Source organism: Orcinus orca, chromosome 7, assembly GCF_937001465.1.
Source record: "Orcinus orca chromosome 7, mOrcOrc1.1, whole genome shotgun sequence".
Lineage (NCBI taxonomy): Eukaryota > Metazoa > Chordata > Mammalia > Artiodactyla > Delphinidae > Orcinus > Orcinus orca.
This window is the reverse complement of record NC_064565.1, coordinates 28,479,369-28,499,908: the sequence shown is the minus strand read 5'-3', so window position 1 is coordinate 28,499,908 and position 20,540 is coordinate 28,479,369. Positions and strand designations below refer to the sequence as shown.

General features: G+C 37.9%; 1 protein-coding gene across 1 annotated transcript in view; it reads right to left on the bottom strand.

Moving 5' to 3' along the window:
* Window positions 1-20,540, bottom strand: part of THSD7B (thrombospondin type 1 domain containing 7B) — a 909,478-nt gene that overhangs the window by 521,780 nt on the left and 367,158 nt on the right. The window contains exon 5 of the mRNA XM_049711955.1: window positions 11,932-12,101. Coding sequence (XP_049567912.1) covers window positions 11,932-12,101 — 170 coding nt within the window. The remainder of the gene's footprint in view (window positions 1-11,931; window positions 12,102-20,540) is intronic.

The following is a 20,540-nucleotide window of genomic DNA, read 5'->3' as shown; positions in this document are numbered from 1 at the left end:
TGCATTCACATATTCAACAAGGCTGGAGAAATAGATTTGGAAGGGATAACTTTGTTTCAGAAATTGCACTGCCAAGAGGAACCTCATTACGTCTTGGCCTGGTGTTGGAGAAAAATCTAACCCAGTTGACAAAACGAAGTTTAGTGAGACAGCCAACTAAAGATTGTAAATGCACTAGTCTCAGCAGACTTTTTCCAAATGCAATCTTCGACTCTGAAAAGAACTTAACTCTTCACTAATGAAGTGCAGGTGTATGTGAACGATCGCAAAGAAGAGAAGAGCTGTTTCAATGTGAAAAGAAATGCCTGAAACTGAATGGTAAGACTAGATGCAGGGGTTTGAATTCATTTGTTCAAGAAATACATACTGAGCTCTTCCTCCTTTTGCTGGACGATGTACTGACTGCTGTGAAGTCGACCACAGGTACTGACAATGTTGTTCTCAAGATTTATGCCAGATGAAAAGAAGAGGGAAAGGATGAGGAACAGGAAGAAATGAAAAAAAAAAAAAACTGAATGATACATAAAAGAAGAGGAAGGAAAATGAGGTTGAGAGAGGAAAAAAAGAGAAGGAAAATGAAAGAGAAAAAGAAGAGCTTTTACAGCTGCCACCATCCTTCAGGCTCATACTATGTCTCATCTAGATTATCATTATAAATCCTTAAAAATAGCATCTCTCGGGCTTCCCTGGTGGCGCAGTGGTTGAGAGTCCGCCTGCCGATGCAGGGGACACGGCTTCGTGCCCCGGTCCGGGAGGATCCCACATGCCACAGAGCGGCTGGGCCTGTAAGCCATGGCCGCTGAGCCTGCGCGTCCGGAGCCTGTGCTCCGCAACGGGAGATGCCATAACAGTGAGAGGCCTGCGTACCGCAAAAAAAAAAAAAAAAAATAGCATCTCTCATTCTTTCTTTCAATACTCATTGAGTTTTGTTGTCGCTGAGCCCTCTAGAAAGTAGAGCTTATGATGAGAATTAAGGTGTTAATATTTTATCTGGGAATTCCCTGGCAGTCCAGTGGATAGGACTAGGTGCTTCCACTGCAGGGTGCATGGGTTCAATCCCTGGTCGGGGAACTAAGACCCCACATGCCACAGGGCACAGCCCAAAAAAAACCCACTTTCTTTGCAAGTTGCAAGGCAAGGAGGCAGTGACAGGGGAAAAAACACCAGGAGTAAAGCAAGGAAAATATGAAGCAATGCTATGCAATGTGTTTTGCTGGCTACTGTTTTATTGGGTTGGCCAAAAAGTTCATTTGGGTTTTTCCAGAAGATGGTACAAAAAAACCTGAATGAACTTTTTGGCCAACCCAATACAATAAAACACAAAGGTATATAGGCCAGATTTGTGTATTTGGAAAACTGGATTTCTCTGGAAGGATTAAAAAGAAGATATTGGAATAATATACAGTGCACTGGGAATAGCCTGGCTCCCTCCTAAATCATGTTTCCCTTGAGTGACGTTTCACTCCTCACGGAGCTAAGTCTCCTACCCTTTCAGGTTGTATCTCCCAGGTTGAACTACCGGCTCCTCAGCTACTACTCAAGAGGCCAGATCCCAGGCACTACAATATGCTGTTTTATCCAAGTCTGAAAATGGACTGAGAACCACGTCCTTGTAGAGCATTGGCCAAGAGAAAGAAAGACAAAGGTGGTGAAAGAAACATGAGAAGCGGCAACGCTTGAATTCAGTTCAAGTACCTTTTATTTACCAGATACTGTGCTAAATGCTGGGAAAATAACAGTGAACAACACAGACGAGGTCCCCAACATCACAGACCTTGCACAGTAGCCTGGTTAACAGCGCACACAAGCAGTGCAATTACAACGCAGTGAAATAACGTGACTGGGGAGCAGAAAGCCTATGTCATCTCAAAGGATTCCCAGAGGAAACAATTTCTAAGAAGTAGAGGTTATCCAGGTGATAGGTCAGAGCTAGGGAGAAGTTCATGAGGGTGAAGGGGAATGAGGGAAACCTTAGGATCATGGTCAGTGGTCAGACAGAGACTAGCTCCAAAGGTCTAGAATGTTAAAAAAAAAAAAATGTTTAGTATTGTTGGAGCTCAGAGTGTTGCACAGGGATAGAGAGGGTAATACTTCAAGTCCTAGCATCTCATGACCATTATAAGGCCAAAGACCACAGCCTAGCATTCTGTCTCTACCCTAAATCCATGGCCCTCACCTTCATCCACTCCATATCCATGTCCAACTTGATTACTGGTTTTACTCTAAATATGTTCTATGACTTTCCACTTCTGTGTCTTTACTCACATGGTTTGCTTCACCTGGGATTCTGTCCCCTTCATATGAACCCCTGTCTAAAGCATGCCCTTCTGCTAAGGCCCATGTAAAAGCTTTCTTCTTCACAAACATACCCTATCGCCCTCACATCTCACTGGTTTAGCCTCCCCTTCCCTAAAATTCCTATTTTCTCGTAAGGCACTTATTTCTGTAGTTATTTGTTTGTCTCATCTCCCCTCCTAGACTGTTAAAGATCAAAACCAGATAGACATAAATAATTTGAAATCATTTGTGGTTTCCATGATCTCTTTTCTCTGGGGAACAACAAAGGGGGCAATATTTAACTATAAAAATTATTCAAAAATCAACTACCTAGCGTAGTGAGCCAAGACCACTGGGTAAAGCCACAGTTTCAGTCCAAGCTGGCCCAGTGACTGTCTTTGTTGTCTCTCCTTTACCTTCCTCCTCAATCTTTCTGCAAGTGATGGACCATTTCCATCACTTCTTGATCCTCATATCTTCTATTTAATATGGTTTCATTCCAGGGCCTCTGGACCACCTGGCCTTGGCATGGAATGCTGATCTCCACATAGGAGATCATTTTGGTTTTGTCAACAGTAAAACAATTTCTTCCACTGTGTTACCCAAAAAGCAAAAAAAAAAAAAAAAAAAAAAAAAAAATTAACAAAACTCAGTATTTCACTCTCACTTGAAGAGCTTTCCATTTTGAATTCCACAGCATTAAAAATTTGCCCTTTACATGACAGATGTTGGCACTCGGAAATTTAAAGAAGGACCCCAGCATGTCTTTCAAGGGCTTTACAGCTTAATGAGTAACAAAGACAATCAGAATGGCCAGATATCAGGCAAAAAGTGATGTGCTGTTACAGGAGTATGGTCTTAGCGCAATTTTAGGATTAGAAAAGCTAAACTGTTACTGGCAAAACCACTGGAAAGATCCAAACTCACATCTAGTTCTAGGTTCTTGACGATCTCCCTCCTCTGTGATGCCACATACTCTGGTTTCAGTAGTACACTGTGCTGAATCATCAATTCAGTTGTGCTAATTCTGAATAAATATATAACATATTAAACAAAAAAGAACATGTGTTCTTCCTTTTTAGGAGATCAAATCAAGCAGGGCTCACATGTTGTAAAGAAGGCCCATTTTTCCACAAGCTTATTCTCCCCCGCAAGGAGTAACTTCTATTCAATAGTAGACTTTCTCCTCAAATATTCTGCCTCTATCATTTGTCAAGGGAAACTCTCTCCCGCTCTTATTTCAATCATGTGAATTAAACCCTGAGATAAATTAAAAAAAATTTTTAATGTCAAGAACAGCCTGATAATCTAATGAATGCTTAAAGTAGGCACTCTTCAATATTTTCACTAAGTACAGTAACTCAGTAAACATTTGCTATATCATACTAAGATAAGTCTGTTACACTTGATTTAAAAAATCACTAAACTAAGACACAAATGCAATAAAACAGAACCACTAGAAACTAATCTCAATTTAGACACCAGGTGACCTAATCCCCTCTAAGTATTTAATGTTCCTTTCCTTTTAAACTTTTATCAGCTTTCACACTTTTGGAGAGAATATTTGAATTATATTCGTATATACTCTATATATTCCTAATAATTGAGTATGTTTCCAAGGCAGAAATATTACAGGCCAAAAGTCTTCTATCTCTTGGTCTCATGTGAACTGCCATCCAATATCCTGCTATGAATTAGCAAAGACTACTTCATCCAGTTATCTGTGATTCTCTGTTACTATAAAACAAGAGAAAATGCTGTAACCCCATTGAAGCAGTCTCATTTCTCCTCTAAGTGTTGATGCTAAGGGAATTTCTAAGCATATTATTTGCCTGACACTTTATTCTCACACCCAAATGAGCTTATTGACTTTTAAACCAATTTCTAAAGACAGGTAAAGGACATTTCTACACCCTCAAATGATGGTGGAATACCTCTTTCAATCGCCCCTTAAGAAATCTGTTCATAAGGTAAATTAGTTTATTTCATATCTCAAAAAGTTCTTGTATAAGTTTTTGCAAAATAAGTTTGCAAATAGGACATGACCATTCACGAGAATTCTCTTAGCACACTGACATTTGTACTTTTTAATCCTATACCCCTATATTGCCCCTCCCCCTTACTCTCTCCCCACTGTTAAACACTAGTTTGTTCTCTATATCTGTGAGTCTGTTTATGTTTTGCTATATTCATCCATTTGTTTTATAGTTTAGATTTCACATATAACATCATGCAGTATTTGTCTTTATCTGTCTGACTTATTTCACGAAGCATAATATCCTCCAAATCCATCTGTGTTGTTGCAAATAGAAAAATTTTGTTCTTTTTTATGGCTGAGCAGTATTCCGTTGTATATATGTATATACCACATCTTCTTTATCCACTCATGTAATTGATGGATGTTTTGGTTGCTTCCATACATTGACTATTATAAATAATGCCCTATGAACATTGGAGCACATGTATGTTTTCAAATTAGTGTTTTTGTTTTCTTCAGATATATACCCAGGAGTGAAATTGCTGGATCATATGGTAGTTCTATTTTTATTTTTTTGAGAAACCTTAATACTGTTTTCCAGAGGTTGCACCAATTTACATTCCCACCAAGAGTGTAAGAGGGTCCCCTTTTCTCTACATCCTAGTCAATATTTGTTATTTGTGGTCTTTTTGACTATGTTCATTCTGACAGGTATGAGGTGATATCTCATTGTGGTTTTGATTTGCATTTCTCTGATGATTAATGATGTTGAGCATCTTTCCATGTGCCTGTTGGCCATCTGTATGTCTTCTTTAAAAAACGTCTCTTCAGATCTTCTGCCTTTTCAACTGGGTTGTTTGTTTTTTGATACTGTGTTGTATGAGCTGTTTGTATATTTTGGTTATTAACCCCTTACTGGTCACATCATTTGCAGATATTTTCTCCCATTCAGTACACTGTCTTTTTGTTTCATCTATGGTTTCCTTTGCTGTGCAAAAGCTTTTAAGTTTAATTAGATCCCATTTGTTTGTTTTTGCTTTTTTTATTTTTTGCCTTAGAAGACAGACCCCAAAAAAATATTGCTATGATTTATGTCAAAGAGTGTTCTGCTTATATTTTCTTCTAAGAGTTTTATGGTTTCCAGTCTTACATTTAGGTCTTTAATTCCTTTTGAGTTTATTTTTGAATATGGTGTTAGAGAATGTTCTAATTTCATTCTTTTATATGTAGCTGTCCAGTTCTCCCAGCACCACTTATTGAAGATATTGACCTTTCTCCAATGTATATTCTTGCCTCCTTTGTCGTAGATTAATTTACCATAAGTGTGTGGGTTTACTTCTGGGCTCTCAATTCTGTTCCATTGATATATGTGCCTGTTTCTGTGCCAATACTACATTTTGATGACTGTATCTTTGTAGTCTGAATTCAGGGAGTGTGATATCTCCAGTTCTGTTTTTCTTTCTTAAGATTATTTGGCTATTCTTTTGTGTTTCCATATAAAATTTTAAATTATTTGATCTCCTCTGTGAAAAATGCCACTAGTATTTTAATAGGGATTGCACTGAGTACTATGGTCATTTTAACAATATCAATTCTTCCAATCCATGAGCACAGAGCATCTTTCCATATGTTTGTGTTGTCTTTAGTTTCTTTCATTAGTGTCTTATAATTTTGCAAGTACAGTTCTTTTACCTCTTTAGTTAGGTTTATTCCTAGGTATTTTATTATTTTTGATGTGATCGTAAATGGGGTTATTTGGTTAATTTCTCTTTCCAATAGTTTGTTGTTAGGGTATAGAAATGCAACAGATTTCTGTATATTAATTTTGAATACTAAAAATTTACTGAACTCATTGATGAACTCCAGAGATTTTTTTAAAGTTATCCTTAGGATTTTCTATGTATAATATCACATCAACTGCAAACAGTTATAGGTTTACTTCTTCCTTTCCAATTTGGATTCCTTTTATTTCGTTTTCTTGTTTGATTGCTGTGGCTAGGACCTCAAATATTATGTTGAATAAAACTGTTGAGAGTGGGCATCTTTGTCTTGTTCCTGATCTTAGATGAAATGCTTTCATACCACTGAGCATGATGTTAGCTGTGGACTTATCATATATAGCCTTTATTATGTTCCTTCTGTATCTACTTTGTGGAGAACTTTTATCGTAAATGGATGATGAATTTTTTCAAAAGCTTTTTCTGCATCTATTGAGATAATCATGATTTTTATTCTTTGAACTATTAATGTAGTTTATCATATTAATTGATTTGTGGATATTGAACCACAAATGTGGTTAATGTAGTGTTGAATTCGAACTGCTATAATTTTGTTGAGGATATGTGCATCTATGTTCATCAGTATACTGGCCCATAATTTTTTTTTTTTTTGTAGTGTCTTTGGTTTTGGCATCAGGGTGATGTTGGTCTCACACAATGAGTTCAGAAGCATTACTTCCTTCTGAATTTTTTAGAGTATTTTGAGAAGGATGAGTGTTAACTCTTCTCTAAGTGTTTGGCAGAATATACCTGTGAAGCCATCTGGTCCTGGACTTTTGTTTGTAGGGATTTTTAAAAATTACTGATTCAATTTCATTACTGGTAATTGATCTGTTCATATTTTCCATTTCTTCCTGGTTCAGTCTTGGGGACTGTACATTTCTAGGGATTTGTCCACTTCTTCTAGGTTGTGTATTTTATTGACATAGTTGTTCAGAGTAATCACTTATGATCTTTTGTATTCCTGTGGTGTCAGTTTCATTTTTTCCTTTTTCCTTTTTGATTTATTGATTTGGGTCATCTCCTTTTTTGTCCTGATGAAGCTGTATAAGGGTTTATCAATTTTGTTTATCTTTTCAAAGAACCAGCTCTTAGTTTCATTTATCTTTATATATATATATATATTTTTTTAGTCTGTATTTCATTTATTTCTGTTCTGATATTTATAATTTCTTTCCTGCTACTAACTTTGGGTTTTGTTTTTCCTTCTTTTTCTAGTTCTTTTAGGTATAAGGCTAGGTTGTTCATTTGAGATTTTTATTTCCTGAGGTAGGCTTGTATTGCCACAAACTTCCCTCTAAGAACTGCTTTTGCTGTGTCCCATAGATTTCAGATCATTGGGTTTTTGTTTGTTTGTTTGTTTTCATTTGTTTCCAGGTATTTTTGATTTCTTCTTTGATTTCTTCAGTGGCTGTTTAGTAGCATATTGTTTAGCTTCCATGTGTTTATGTTTTTTGAATTTTTTTTTCTTGTAGGTGATTTATAGAGTCATAGCTTTGCAGTCAGAAAAGAAGCTTGATATGCTTTCAATGTTCTTTAATTTAATGAGACTTGTTTTATAGCCTAGCATGTGATCTATCCTGGAAAGTGCTCCATGTGCACTTGAAAAGAATGTTTATTCTGCTGCTTTTGGATTGCATGCTGTATATATCTATTAATAACTATTAAGTCCATTGGTCTAATGTATTGTTTAAGGCCTGTGTTTCCTTACTGATTTTCTGTCTGGATGATCTGTCCATTGATGTAATTGGGATGTTACAGTCCCTTACTATTATTGTGTTACTGTCAATTTCTCCCTTTATGTCTGTTAATGTTTGCTTTATGTATTCAGGTGGTCCTATGTTGCCTGCATATACATTTATAATTGTTACATATTCTTCTTGGATTGATCCTTTAATCACTATGTAACATCCTTCTTAGAGATTAGCTTTTACATGTTATTTAACTTCCTTATTTCCTTCTTAGAGACTAGTTTTTAAGTGTTATTTAACTTCCTTATTTCCTATGCTCCTCTCATACCACTTCACATGCCACCACTGAATATAAACATCTCCGTTTATTTCCATATGTTCTCCCTGTCTCCACTTAGAACATGCTTTCATGTTGATCCTCCAAACTCTCTTGAAGCATTATCTCCATTATGAAGATTACTCTCAGGCATCATTAAATGGTTTTAACTATGTCATACATATATATATGGCCTATATATTACAAACGTATGTACATATATAAAATGTAACACACTACTGAAGACACATTACCTAAGACATTATAGCATAATTGTTAGTACAATTGCTGTCACAATTAAAAGACTGTATTAATGAGGCATCTTTACAATTCCAGTGACTAGGACAGACCCTAAGATATAGCTAGCACATAACAAATTATTTTTGAAAAAAAAAGTTATGTGTGATGGTCATCCACTTTTTACTCACCAAACGAACATATTTAAAACTAGGACATGTTCCCTTATCTTATCAAGTACTGTCTTAATGCCAACTCTGGGCCCAGCATTATAGAGACATAGGACTTTCAAGAACTAGCTTACTGGTGTGGAGTGGTTAACTAACACAATTAACAATTCAAAGCTAAATGGTGTGCATTCTAAAGTAGCTGTGTCCATTTAATGCCAAATACTGAATTTAAAACATGCTGCTTAACTGTCACCACACCAATATCTTTTCCCAATTTTTTACTTAGTTTTTAGGTTTTTGTTTTGTTTTGTTTTCTTCACCATATAAATACACTGCATCTCTAAGCCATTTCATCCCACATTTGTTGATATGCCAATCTCTAGGCCACACTGTCACGAACGGAATAAATTTTTCCCTGTCTTTATTAGATTTTTGAAAGTGCATCCCTTCTTTCAATGTTTTACCATCTGAGAAATATCCCTTGAATGCAGGCTGAGTGGTTTTAATTTCACCTGACCAAAGGGCAAGAAGAAAATGGCCTCACCAAATCCAAGCTTTTAGATTTATAGGTTAGCATCATTCTTGCTGGTGCTTCTGAACTATAAAAGAGAAATACAATTCTCTCTACAACAATAACTGGTAAACAAAATCATAAATACTCTGCTACATTTTCATTCATAATCTATTGGCCTGTCTACTATTACTAGTAACACTTCTCATATTGATTATTATAGCATTATTTTGGCTGCAGTTAAAACACCACATGGACAGTGAACAGCAGAACCAGGTAAATATGCCATAGATGTTATTATACTATTCCGACAAACACCCTGAATCGAGGTCAAATGGAGAATTGGCTAGCAACAAGAATAAGTTGGCAACAGAACTGCACGGAAGTCCCATTCATCCTCAGCATCCAGCAGGAGACTCTGAGGCCCTTGGGAGAGAATTAGCACTCTTTTCTGGGTTTTGTTGTTGTTGTTTTTATTCTGGTATCTAGATAGTCTATTACATTTTATTTCATGAGAGATCCATGGAAATTAACCTAATTTTTTCCCTAAGACTGTGGGTTCCTCTAAGATCAGGTTCTTGGAATGCAGAGTAATTAATTCACAGTGGATGGTGGGATTTTCAAGGAATAAAAGTCAAGCAATTCCACTTCAGAGAGTGAACAGAGTATCCTGGAGCCAAAGGAAAACTTAACCTTGTGGAAAAGTCAATTATGACTGAGAAAAGAGTTTCCAAAATCAATGCTCTTAAAATCCCCTCTCCCTTCCAAATCTAACAATAATTTTAAAAACCCAAAACAAAAAAGCGGTTCTTTATAAAAACTGAAATGCAAAAAATGTCATCAATTTTGGCCTTTGTTACTGCATTAGCAGAAAGGTTAGAAATATTTAAACTCTGCCTCTTTAATTGGGCAAACACTCTTTGGTCCCTTATAACTGCAATCCAATTGTTCTCTTGAACAATTTGACTTGAGCCAAGAAGACATTTTCATGTTGCCAGATTTGTCAAGGTATATCCATAAATAATAACAGCAGGAAATTAAAGCATTTATAAGAAAGGAAAGTAATGGCTAAATAACCTTTCTGGTTCACTTCCAAACAAGAGCAAAATCAAACCTTTGTAATGATTACAAAGATAAGTAGTAATCTTTACCATGCCTTTAATGCAATGTGGCTGTTCTGTATTTTCCAATGCAGCAATAGTTTGACTACTGTATTCAAATTTCTACAAGAGTACGTTGTTGCGTTATATACATCCATGTGTATGTATCTTGTCCCCACATCTAAGTGCCCCCACTGAGAACTGGGTTACCAGGCTTAGGCTTTCTAAGGGCTTTCTGTTTCCATGTGTACCAAAGTATTAATTTGGAAGTATGCCTTGGCCTAAGATATTTTTCCTCTTTTTTAGATGCTTGAAGCACACTGTACCAGGGCTTAATAGGCTGCTAAATCTGCACTTAACACCCCTCCTCTATTTAACATCCCCCAACATGTAGCATACGGCTTCCAATGCTAGAACACCATCCTTCCACTTTCCTCCTAATTACAAATTTCCTGCCCAGCATGTTTCCATTAAGAAAGCTGGAATGATTAAGGTTGAAAACACTATAGAAATAGGTGATCGATAAGAAAGCTATTTTTACTAAAGAAACTTTAGGAAGATGAAGATGTCAATAGAAGATTAAATGTTGAAGCTTAAAATTGATCATAGTATATCAATTCTACAAAATTCTTATGTATGTGTTGACCCCTGAAGATCCTAGTACTGTAGACCACAGTAAAAGGGAAGAAGGAGAAAGTAGAAGAGAAAGATCACCAAGGTCTGAAAGAATAATCTGAAGCTTTTTATCTAAATTCGTTCTTCCAAATTCAGAGGAGTAAACACAGTCATGTTCTATGCTGGAAGAGAAAGTGTGTAAATTGTCACTTTCCAAGGGTGACATTAGAGAAGGAAGAAAATTTAACTACTAATTTTTAAATAACTCTAGCCCTATAAATTTGACACTGTAACTTCAATTGTTGAAGCAAATGCTAAGGTATCTGTAAAGATGATCCTTCTATGAGTCATGAGCTGAATCATCCAAGGCTATGGTCATGGCCTCTGAAATGATGAGAGGCCATGTCACACACACAAAAAAAGGCACCTGGTATGAACAGCTTTACAGGATGAAATGGATGTATTTCTACAATAAGAAATCTCACATCTTCTCTCTCTAACCAAGTCCTACAGCAGAGAATGTACACGCACACTCAAGGAAACATTCTCACCTTGACCACTTCTACAGAGGGCACTGTTGGGTTCCCCAATGCGCCTGGAAGAGGCCATACATTTTTCTAGAGTGGAAGCATTACTGCACACTCTTAGCTTTTCAATCCATTGACTTAAATAAATCTGGGCCAGTTTTTCAGTCCTTATATGTTATCACTATCCTAAACTCTGAAACAAATGGATTGTATTATACACGCCTAATACAGAGCATACCACGGAGAAAGTTGTTTTTCCTCCTCCTTTTCCTCCTTCTTAGTTTCGTATTATCTAAAACCTGGCAATAAATGAATGGATCCTTGATATCTGAAAGTGAAATGTCTGTAGAATTTCCCACACTCACAAATTCACAAAAAACTTCTCTTATAGAAAAAAAAAAAAGAATGCTACTAACTCTTCATCAACTGACTCACTCCAGCGTACCAGCACCTTAGCCTGTAGCAGTCATTTCTACTAGAGATCTTAGGTATATTTTCTCATTTAAGTTTCACAACAATCCTTTGAGACTGATATTATTAGCAGTACTATTTTGACTATTCGAAACTACTTCAAGCAACAGAACTTACGGATGTCTTGTAAAGAGTCAACAAAACATTAAATTTGTGAATGCTGACGGTCCATTATATCAAGGAGAATATGAGAAGATGGTGCTGGTGTTGATTTCCCTTCCAATCAGCAGCAGAATCTGTCCCCAGAACTGGCTGCCTACCTTCCTTGGCCCTCTGTGCCGTGGATGCTGGTGTGCTCTGGGCACAGTACACCTCCCGGGTCTGGATCCCACCTCCACAAACGGGTCCCGTCATATGCCAGTGGGGGTCTTGCTGCTCGAGGAGGAGAGAGACTTGGCATTCTTTCCATTCAGAGGTCCTCCAGGAATATCTGTTTGGTTTGTTTAAAAGAAGAAGAAGAAGTAAGGAAAATACAATATTCTACAGGAAACTTAAGTCATCAACATCAAATGTACGTAATCGTCTCTCTTTCTAGTACCAAATCTTTGCCTATGGATAAAGACGTTTACCAGCTTTGAATACTAAATCCCTTTTATTTCCTACAGCAAAATCACAGCAGCCTATCATGCTTATAGTACAGGCCCAGAGGAGCGAAGGAAGGAAATATGGATAAACAGTGGAAATGTCTCAGCCTCAAAGCTCTAAGAGAGTACAGAATCAAGGGAAGGAGCTGGAAACCAGTTGAGCCTAATACATAGCAGGTAAGTTTGTCATGGGGTTTCATTTTACAAACCTCTAGATGACTCTGTGTGAAAGTTGGCCTTTCTTTTTTAATTAGTAGGCCAGTGTATGAATGTCTGAACATATTAGTTTAAATGGACAGAGATTACCTCCAATTTTTCAACCTTCTTGATAGAGGTACTTCTATCAGTTTGACTCCACTAAGATAAGGGTATACATATTAAAAATGAGTTCACAATGTGCCACTATATTTAATTGACAATTACTTTTTTTTTCCTTACATAAACAGACATGCCATGGTTATACTGATTTAGAATATGTCTTCCAGGTTTACAACTGGTTGAGATACACACTGATAGACACACACACGCACACACACAAATAAAAGGAAAAAACACAGTGAAGTTTGTACATAACTTACAGAAAACACAACCACCATAACAACACTACACTCATACCTGGAGAATGATTTCAGACAGAATTTCCTTTTGTGGCTTATGACAGCATTCCTCAAGCCCACAGCATTAACATAACCCTACAGCACTCCCATAAATACCAGAAGACTCACTAGCTTCTAAACAGTAAACCAAACCTAAGAACATTCTCATATCCGCTGTCCCATTTCAGATTTAAGGAAAGTTTTCTCAGTTATGTGATTGTTTAAAAGAAAAAGTAGCAATAAAAATAAACATGTGTCACTAAGGCCCTGGCCTTACAGAAACCAGAGTAAATATGAAATCAAGTAACAGACATCAAAATCAGGAAGCAAATCTCTAAGAAAACTAAGAGTGAGCAAAGCCTCTCACAATGAGTGTCATCATTCTAAAAAGCTTGAAAGCTGAGGATCAACAGTCTTGTGAAAAGTCCATTGTAGAAGAAGAATTTGGACAATCCTGTGGGGTTTGTTGTAATAATTCTTCTCCCTCTGCCTCACTATTTGATCTTCACAGGGTTTTCCAAGTGAAAATCAGTCACCGGGCTGGGCAAGAGTCTGAAATGTAGAGTTCAGGTCCTGTTTATTACTAGGGGAATATAGACAATAACATGTTTCTAATTCCTGGGCATGAGATCGAGAAAAGTCCAGGTCTTCCCAGAGACGGTCCTTCTCCAGAGGTGATGCTCCAAAGCCCTTTCTCCTCACTAGACAGAGTTGTCTCCCTTGGCTTCATGGTGACCCAGGCAGAAGGCTTGTCTCTTGTGTCTCTGAGTCTCAGGGTACAGGTAGCTCGTTTGTCTCTGGACTCCAGGGCAAGGCACAGTGAGGTAGGGGTGGGTTATTGGATGGTTATCACATTCTCATTTCAAACCCTCTTCCTCCAATGATTCCCTAAAAGAAGAGCTCTCTGTCTATTAAGGAGGTCAGATATAGCCCTGACTCCAAGGCTCCTATGATACAGTGAGCACATAAGGTAGGCAAAAAGGGGCAGTGCGGTATAGACAGCAAGCATGCTTTCGAGTCAAACCGACGTGGTCTGAATCTGAGCCTTGCCACTTACTAGTCATGTGACTTTCACTGAGTTCTATTTTGTAAAATAGGGATAATAATACCAAATGTGAATCAAGGAGTATAATAAATGTTCAATAAATGTTCATTCCTTTTTTTCTTGTGTCCTTCTACACCTGCCTTTTGTCCCCTGCTGATACAGAAAACACACACACACACCCCCAACACTGTACTGATAAGAACTTAATTGATTTCAACCAAAGTCCTAATATTAAGGATCCAGGAATGCCATGGTCTAACTTCCAAGATCCTAAGTTCAGCAAAGAGCATAAAAGAAACTTAGAGAGTTTAGAATTATAGCAAGTCACAGTAATCTGTTCACTTGTTTGAAAGGAATGGGCCATGCTGTATAAATTGCTTTTTCAATTAATTTATCATGACCCTATAAGAATTAGCAATGGAGGAATTTGGGAAGTCATTATGGAGAAAAATGAAAAGGAAAATTTAATAACTATATCTATCTGTCTATCTATATATATATATAGTCTTATATATAATGTAACAAAAACCCTGTTGCTAGCTCATTAACCAAAAACACCCAAATTCTATTCATTGGCAAACAACGAATTCTCTAAAGATAAAGAAGACATTTATCACTACTGCTATTGTTTACTACCTCAGAGAAAATACCAACCCAGAAAGAGGCAAAGGAAAAAACACACCAGTGAAGGGCTTCTAAATTCCTTTTTAAAATGCAGGTCCTTTCATAGTCTGTCTTTTTTTTCTTTATTTTTTTTTCAAATGCACTATCTATGTTTAATCAAAATCACCCAGAAGCCATGAAAACTGAACAGTCTGAATTCCACCAACCTGGGAAAGTGTCTCTAGGATCTGACAGAATAAGAAATCAAAGGAGACCGCTCAGCTAAACGTTGCTTGTTATCTCCTTTAGTAGTCATTACAGGGATAGTCCTCCAGGCTCTGGACAACTTGGCTTTCTGACTGCCAGGGGCATCCTCTTTAATGGCTAAGTCCACGTCAAAGATCAGGCCTTTCCACCCACTCTCTCTCAACTCTGATGCCTTTCAACCCAGCCTCACTTTGTCCTTCTGCTTTGGAAGGAAACGGGGGGCATTTCAAAGGCCAGCGCCCTGCCTTTTGTGGGTGAGCAGCATTCTGAAACCAAGTGTAGAAATGCCTCAAGTAAATGGCCATGACATGAAAACAATTAGTTGATCCTCATAGCCCCTTACGAACGTGACCTAGGATCCCTTTGTCTCGTCACACACCCCAGCTGAACAGGATAGACAAAGCATTCATTTATTCAGGCTTCTAGGGTATCATGACAAATCCCCCAAGGAATAATAACATCCGAATTGTTCTGCATGCTTACTCAGTGCCAGGCACTGCACTAACAAATCTAGGTGCATGACTTCATGTCATCCTCCCAACAAGCCTATGAAAAAAATATCACTTCCTCTTTTACAGATGGGAGAATTGGCATAAAGAATAAGACATTTGCCAAGGTCACATAATTAAGTAAGTGAAAGAGCAGGATGCAAAGACAAGTATATCTGATTCTAAAGCACATCTTCTTAATGAAATGATTCTCTGGTAGATTAAAACGGTGAATGGTAAACTCATGTAACTTGGTCTGCGGATATAAAAAGCAAGTCCGTAGATGACAGGTAGCTACCTGCCCAGCCGTGATGAAGACAAATAAATGTTGGTCTTGGTCTGAGGAATTGCTTTCTGGGATGAAGCAAAAAAATATCATCAGTTGATGACAATGATACTGTCACTGACAACTGACCAGTAATATTTTACAGTGCCAGTATAATATTCCTTCCAGTCTCAAACACAAAGACAGTTTGAGAATATCACACAGCCAATCACTTTATAATTTGAACGCTGTGTGTGGTCACATAGGGTCAGATTTTTAGCACTTTCAGGAGATAAGTACAAGTTAAAAAGAGAAACAAAATATAAGCCAAATAAAGGAATCTCTAATTGTAAAAATTCAAATTTCCACCAAATGGTGCAATGACACTTTATTTGAAGAGTAATGCTTTTTCAAGGCCCTGAAGTCAAATTCTCCATTTTGCTCCCTGGTCACTGTGAATGTTAGGTAAACCTGCCATCATCTGTTCATGTAAAAATGACTCCAATGTCCCCACCATTAGTGACAGAGAACACTATCAGCCACTCATATACTGAATACACAGGGGAAACAACTTGTGAAAGAATACCTCAGTTAATGTAAAGGTGTGTATGAGAGATGGATGGCAGAAGGAACCAAAAAGCAGGACTCCCTAGCTCCCTAGGAACAAAAATAAGCCTGCCCAAGAGTAAGCAAATCATTTACTCAACCATGTGTTCATTCCTCCTTTCTTTCAAGAACTAAATCTTGAGCTCCAACTGTGTGCCAAGTATGATTTCTGACAATAGAAATGCATAGCAGTGAGCAGGACAAAGTCCCTGACCTTGGGAAGATGACCTTCTAGTGGGGCAGACAGACAGAAATGAACCAATACATAACACGGCATCAGTCACATGTCCATCAGAGAGAAATGGAGGAGGAGAGCTATTTCAGTGCCATGACCAGGAAAGTCTGCAGAATCCGGAATAAAATGAAACAGTGGGCATAAGAAAAGGTGGACAGGGAGAATTCTAGGCAGAAAGAAGAGCATGTTCAAAGGTCCCAGGGAAGGACAGTGCTTGGCACTTTCTAGGAAAGCACAGAGGCCAGTGTGGTTGGGATAGGCAGCTCAAGGCAGGAGGGAGAGGGAGTGAGAGACAGTCAGGGCCCAGGCTACAGAGAGCCTGGTGGGCTGAGGAAGGGCTGTGAGTGTTACTCCAAATGTGCTGGGAAATCACTGCCAAGTTTTGAGGAAGGCAATCATATCATGATGACATTTAAATTTTTAAGAATCATCCTGGCCACTGATTAAAGAATAGACTATAGGGGAGTGGAAGAAGGGAGATGAATTTGGAGGCCTTTGCCAGTCCAGGAGACATGATGTTAGGCCTTTAATTGGGGCAGTCACAGTGAATGTGATGAGAAGTGATAAGATTCCGGATACACTGTGAAGGTGGAGACAGCCTTCTAATGGATTATATGTGGATAGGAGATAAAGAGAGAAGTGAAGAATGATTCCAAATTGCTTTTGGCCCAAGTACTAGCAGCACAATTGCTTGGCACTGAATTCTTACCTGAGACAGCCCAGGAAAGGGGACAAGAACTCAGACATCAGGGCAACCATGTGTTACGACTGTGAAATTCAGTTTTTCTTCATTTATCTTCTAGAATCTGCTTTCTGAAGCTTTCTCCCACACCTGGAACTCACTGCCCGATTTCTTCATATGTACCCCATAATTTAAGTCTATTCTTAGGAAATGATCAATAAATGTATTCACAAGATACATATTAAAAGTTAATATTAAATATTTTATCATTCTAAAAAGGTATATGCAGTTTAAAAGAAGAAACCAAGATTAAGCCAAAGAAAGAAATTTCTAATGGTGGGAATACATATTCCCATGAAGAGATAGAGGAGACAAATTCTGGATTAGGAAAAGCTACTCGAGGGCCAGAAATTCAATCGCCCAGGTAGCCACCTTGTCTTCCTGAGAGTGATGTTGTCTAACCCAAGGAATCCTGTATTCAAAGCATTCTCTAAATTGATGGGGGGAGGGCAGAAGGAATGAGGAATGAATGCATTGTTCTGAAGCAAGGAATAGAGATATCCTAAATTAGCAAAGCCAAAATTAGAAAAGTAGGCACATTTAGTGACTATTTTTAAAAGACTTCCATCCTACTAAGGTGACATAAAGTGATTCTAATAGCAGTAGGACGGCAGGACCATCAGAGTTTTATAGCAGCCCCTGCCCTTTAGAATGCATGCTTTGTCACTTTCAGAACGCTTAGAATTGCTTACAAAATGTGAATTTCTTTTCTCCTTCTTCTAAAGGCTTAGATTTAAAGCAAAGCAACATGGAATGGAATCTTAAGTGATTTAATGATGACAGACTGAAAGAATAATTGCATTAGTGAATGGTCCTGTTTTGACTAAGCACATATAGATTTGCAAACACTCTTGGAATTGAAACCCTAGTGCAAGGTATTCAAATTAAATGCGCGTATATTAAAAATCAGTGTCTGCAGCAAGACTAATTTATGATAATATCTGTTGTCCTTTTAAAGTTGTAAATTCATTTAGAAAAGAATTAACTTGTCATTTTTTGCTGAACAGACGACCAAAATAAAGGGAGCCAATCAAGCTTTATACATCTTACGCTCTAGTAATCTTTTATTGAATAGAGTGGGACTATTGATTATGGAAAGCTACTCTGAAGTGCAAAGCTCTTTGGCAGATGGCTTTGCTAGCCAAACTCCACATATGTATTATTAATAGATTTCTATCCCTATGCACAGCACTTAGTAGTACATTAACTTTCTTACACTAACAGGGGAACAGATCTTCCATCCAGGAGAGCTGAAAGTGGCACAATGGGAACTCATGAAACAATATGCACCAGTAAAAGCTGGACTCAGTAAAAAGGCATCAGTCTCCTTCTGCTGAAACAATTTACAGATTCTTTGAAACTGTCGTTTCTTTCCTGAAACAGATTCTCCTGAGGGTTCCAGGTCATGACTCCTTTACTCCTCAAGTCCTACAAAGAGCTGCTTAATTAAAACAATTTTAAAAAATGCTTCCTTAAAGAACCCATGAATTCATTTAACAACCATTTATTGAGCTTCTATTATGTGCAGGGTGTTAGGTGCTGTGGTAGACGATCAATTGAAAAGATACATTAGAGATGGTAGGTGACGTGTGTGCCATTCTTTTCCAGAAGGCAAACTTACATATTCAGATTGTGATCTCATTACTCATCCTTCTCGAAGCTACTCTTATAACCAATGAAAACAGAAACTTCTTATTTGGAAAACCAGACACACTTAGCAAAAGCAAGGCCGCCATTGGGGACAAAGTCACATCAAGCTCTGTGTGTTTATTCCTTCCCTGGGTCGGCATCCTTACATAATCTCCTTGATGATGCCAATTTTAGATGCTCTTTATAAGAAATGACTTTGAATCCTGCACACACATAATATAATAAGTATCAGCCTGGAATAAAGTACCCTGTGCATAATATTGTTCTGGATCTGCCCCACATTTAATGATTCATCTTTTGTCTGCTGAGCATTTACTCCGAGCCAGGCAATTTTATAGGTGCTACCCGCTCTAAAGTAGAGGAGAAAAATGCATTAACAAAAAATCCAGAAACGTATGTTTAGAATGATGTGCGGCAACATTACTAACTATGAAACACTCTTAAAGAACATGGTTATCGGTTCAAGATGCTCTAGTTTTTAATGAGTATATTACACAGGATTCTGAAGATGAATAAACTAAGTGAACACAGACTAAAATTTCCTGAATTCTCCAGCAATCAGCACAGTGACAGTCTGAAGCAGGTGTTGAACAAACATCTCTTTCAAGACATGTCAACGCTGTCCCAGCACTCAGTTCGTTCCAACGGGCAGAGGAAGCCAACTACCAAGCCAAGTTTTACTCACCATCCCTTCTGCTGGCACCATTCCTGGCTTCAACACTCATCTAAAAAATCCATCAACTAATCCCCAGAGTTTTCTCAAGGAAAACTTGAGAAAATTTTAGATTTTAGAAAATCTAAAATGGGGTTCAGTGCCTTAAAGAGATGGTAGGAAAAAACAGGCTGGTCATAGAGGCTTGTTTTAGAAGCACATCGAAGTGGGATGCAGGAGATAGATCTCTCAGTATGAGTCTGCACAGACAGACCTTTTGCGAAGAATCTCTAGTTCACCCATAATAAACTCATACGTACCAGAGATAAGGAGGGACAAATTATGAGACCCCATCTATTCAGTGCCAGACTGGAGTGTTGAAGCAATGTTTAGGAAATTGGCTTTTCTGTGCAGTAATATCACACAGTCTATGTAATACTATCAGCCATGCAGCTTCTGCCTTGAGATCGTCTTTAAAGTTTTACTCTATGTTGGTCTTTATAACAGCACTGTCTGATATTCAATTTTAAACTCTAAATGATCATTTAAGAAGTAGAACAGCCATTTTGGTGTGAAAGCCTCCTGGTGAGGTGGTGGAAGTTGCTGGTAGGTCATCTGAGGTGTCGCTTCCAAGAAAGATGTTGACGTTTTTCAGTATTCTTGTGTGTTACAGTGTCTTCAGCCAAAACAGGCTCTCTGCTTAGGCACGAAGGATCTGGAGTCATAGCTGTTCCAGCATCAAGTCATGTCTCAGCTACCTGTGTCTTCTGCCTTTCCTTATGCTATCCAGTAAACAGGGCCACCTTATCATTTATGGTCTTAGAATGCTTTTCACCTCCCTCTTAGTTGAGATGGAAGATCTAATGCTTTAGATGTTAATTAGGACAAAAGAAAGAACCCAAGTGCCAAGGCATCTTATAAAGCACATATCTTTCAGTGTTTTGAGGCAGAGAGTAACATAATGCCTAAAGCCATGATGACAATGATAAGAGGTCAACACACCAAGAGAAAAGGTAGCCAGTGACAAGTAGATTTGTCCCATCTCTCTCATTTCTATCCCAACCCCATAATGTACAGCGTGAGTTCTTAGTGTTATGTTGGAGCGGGGAGCACAAAATTTCAAGTAGACTGTATAA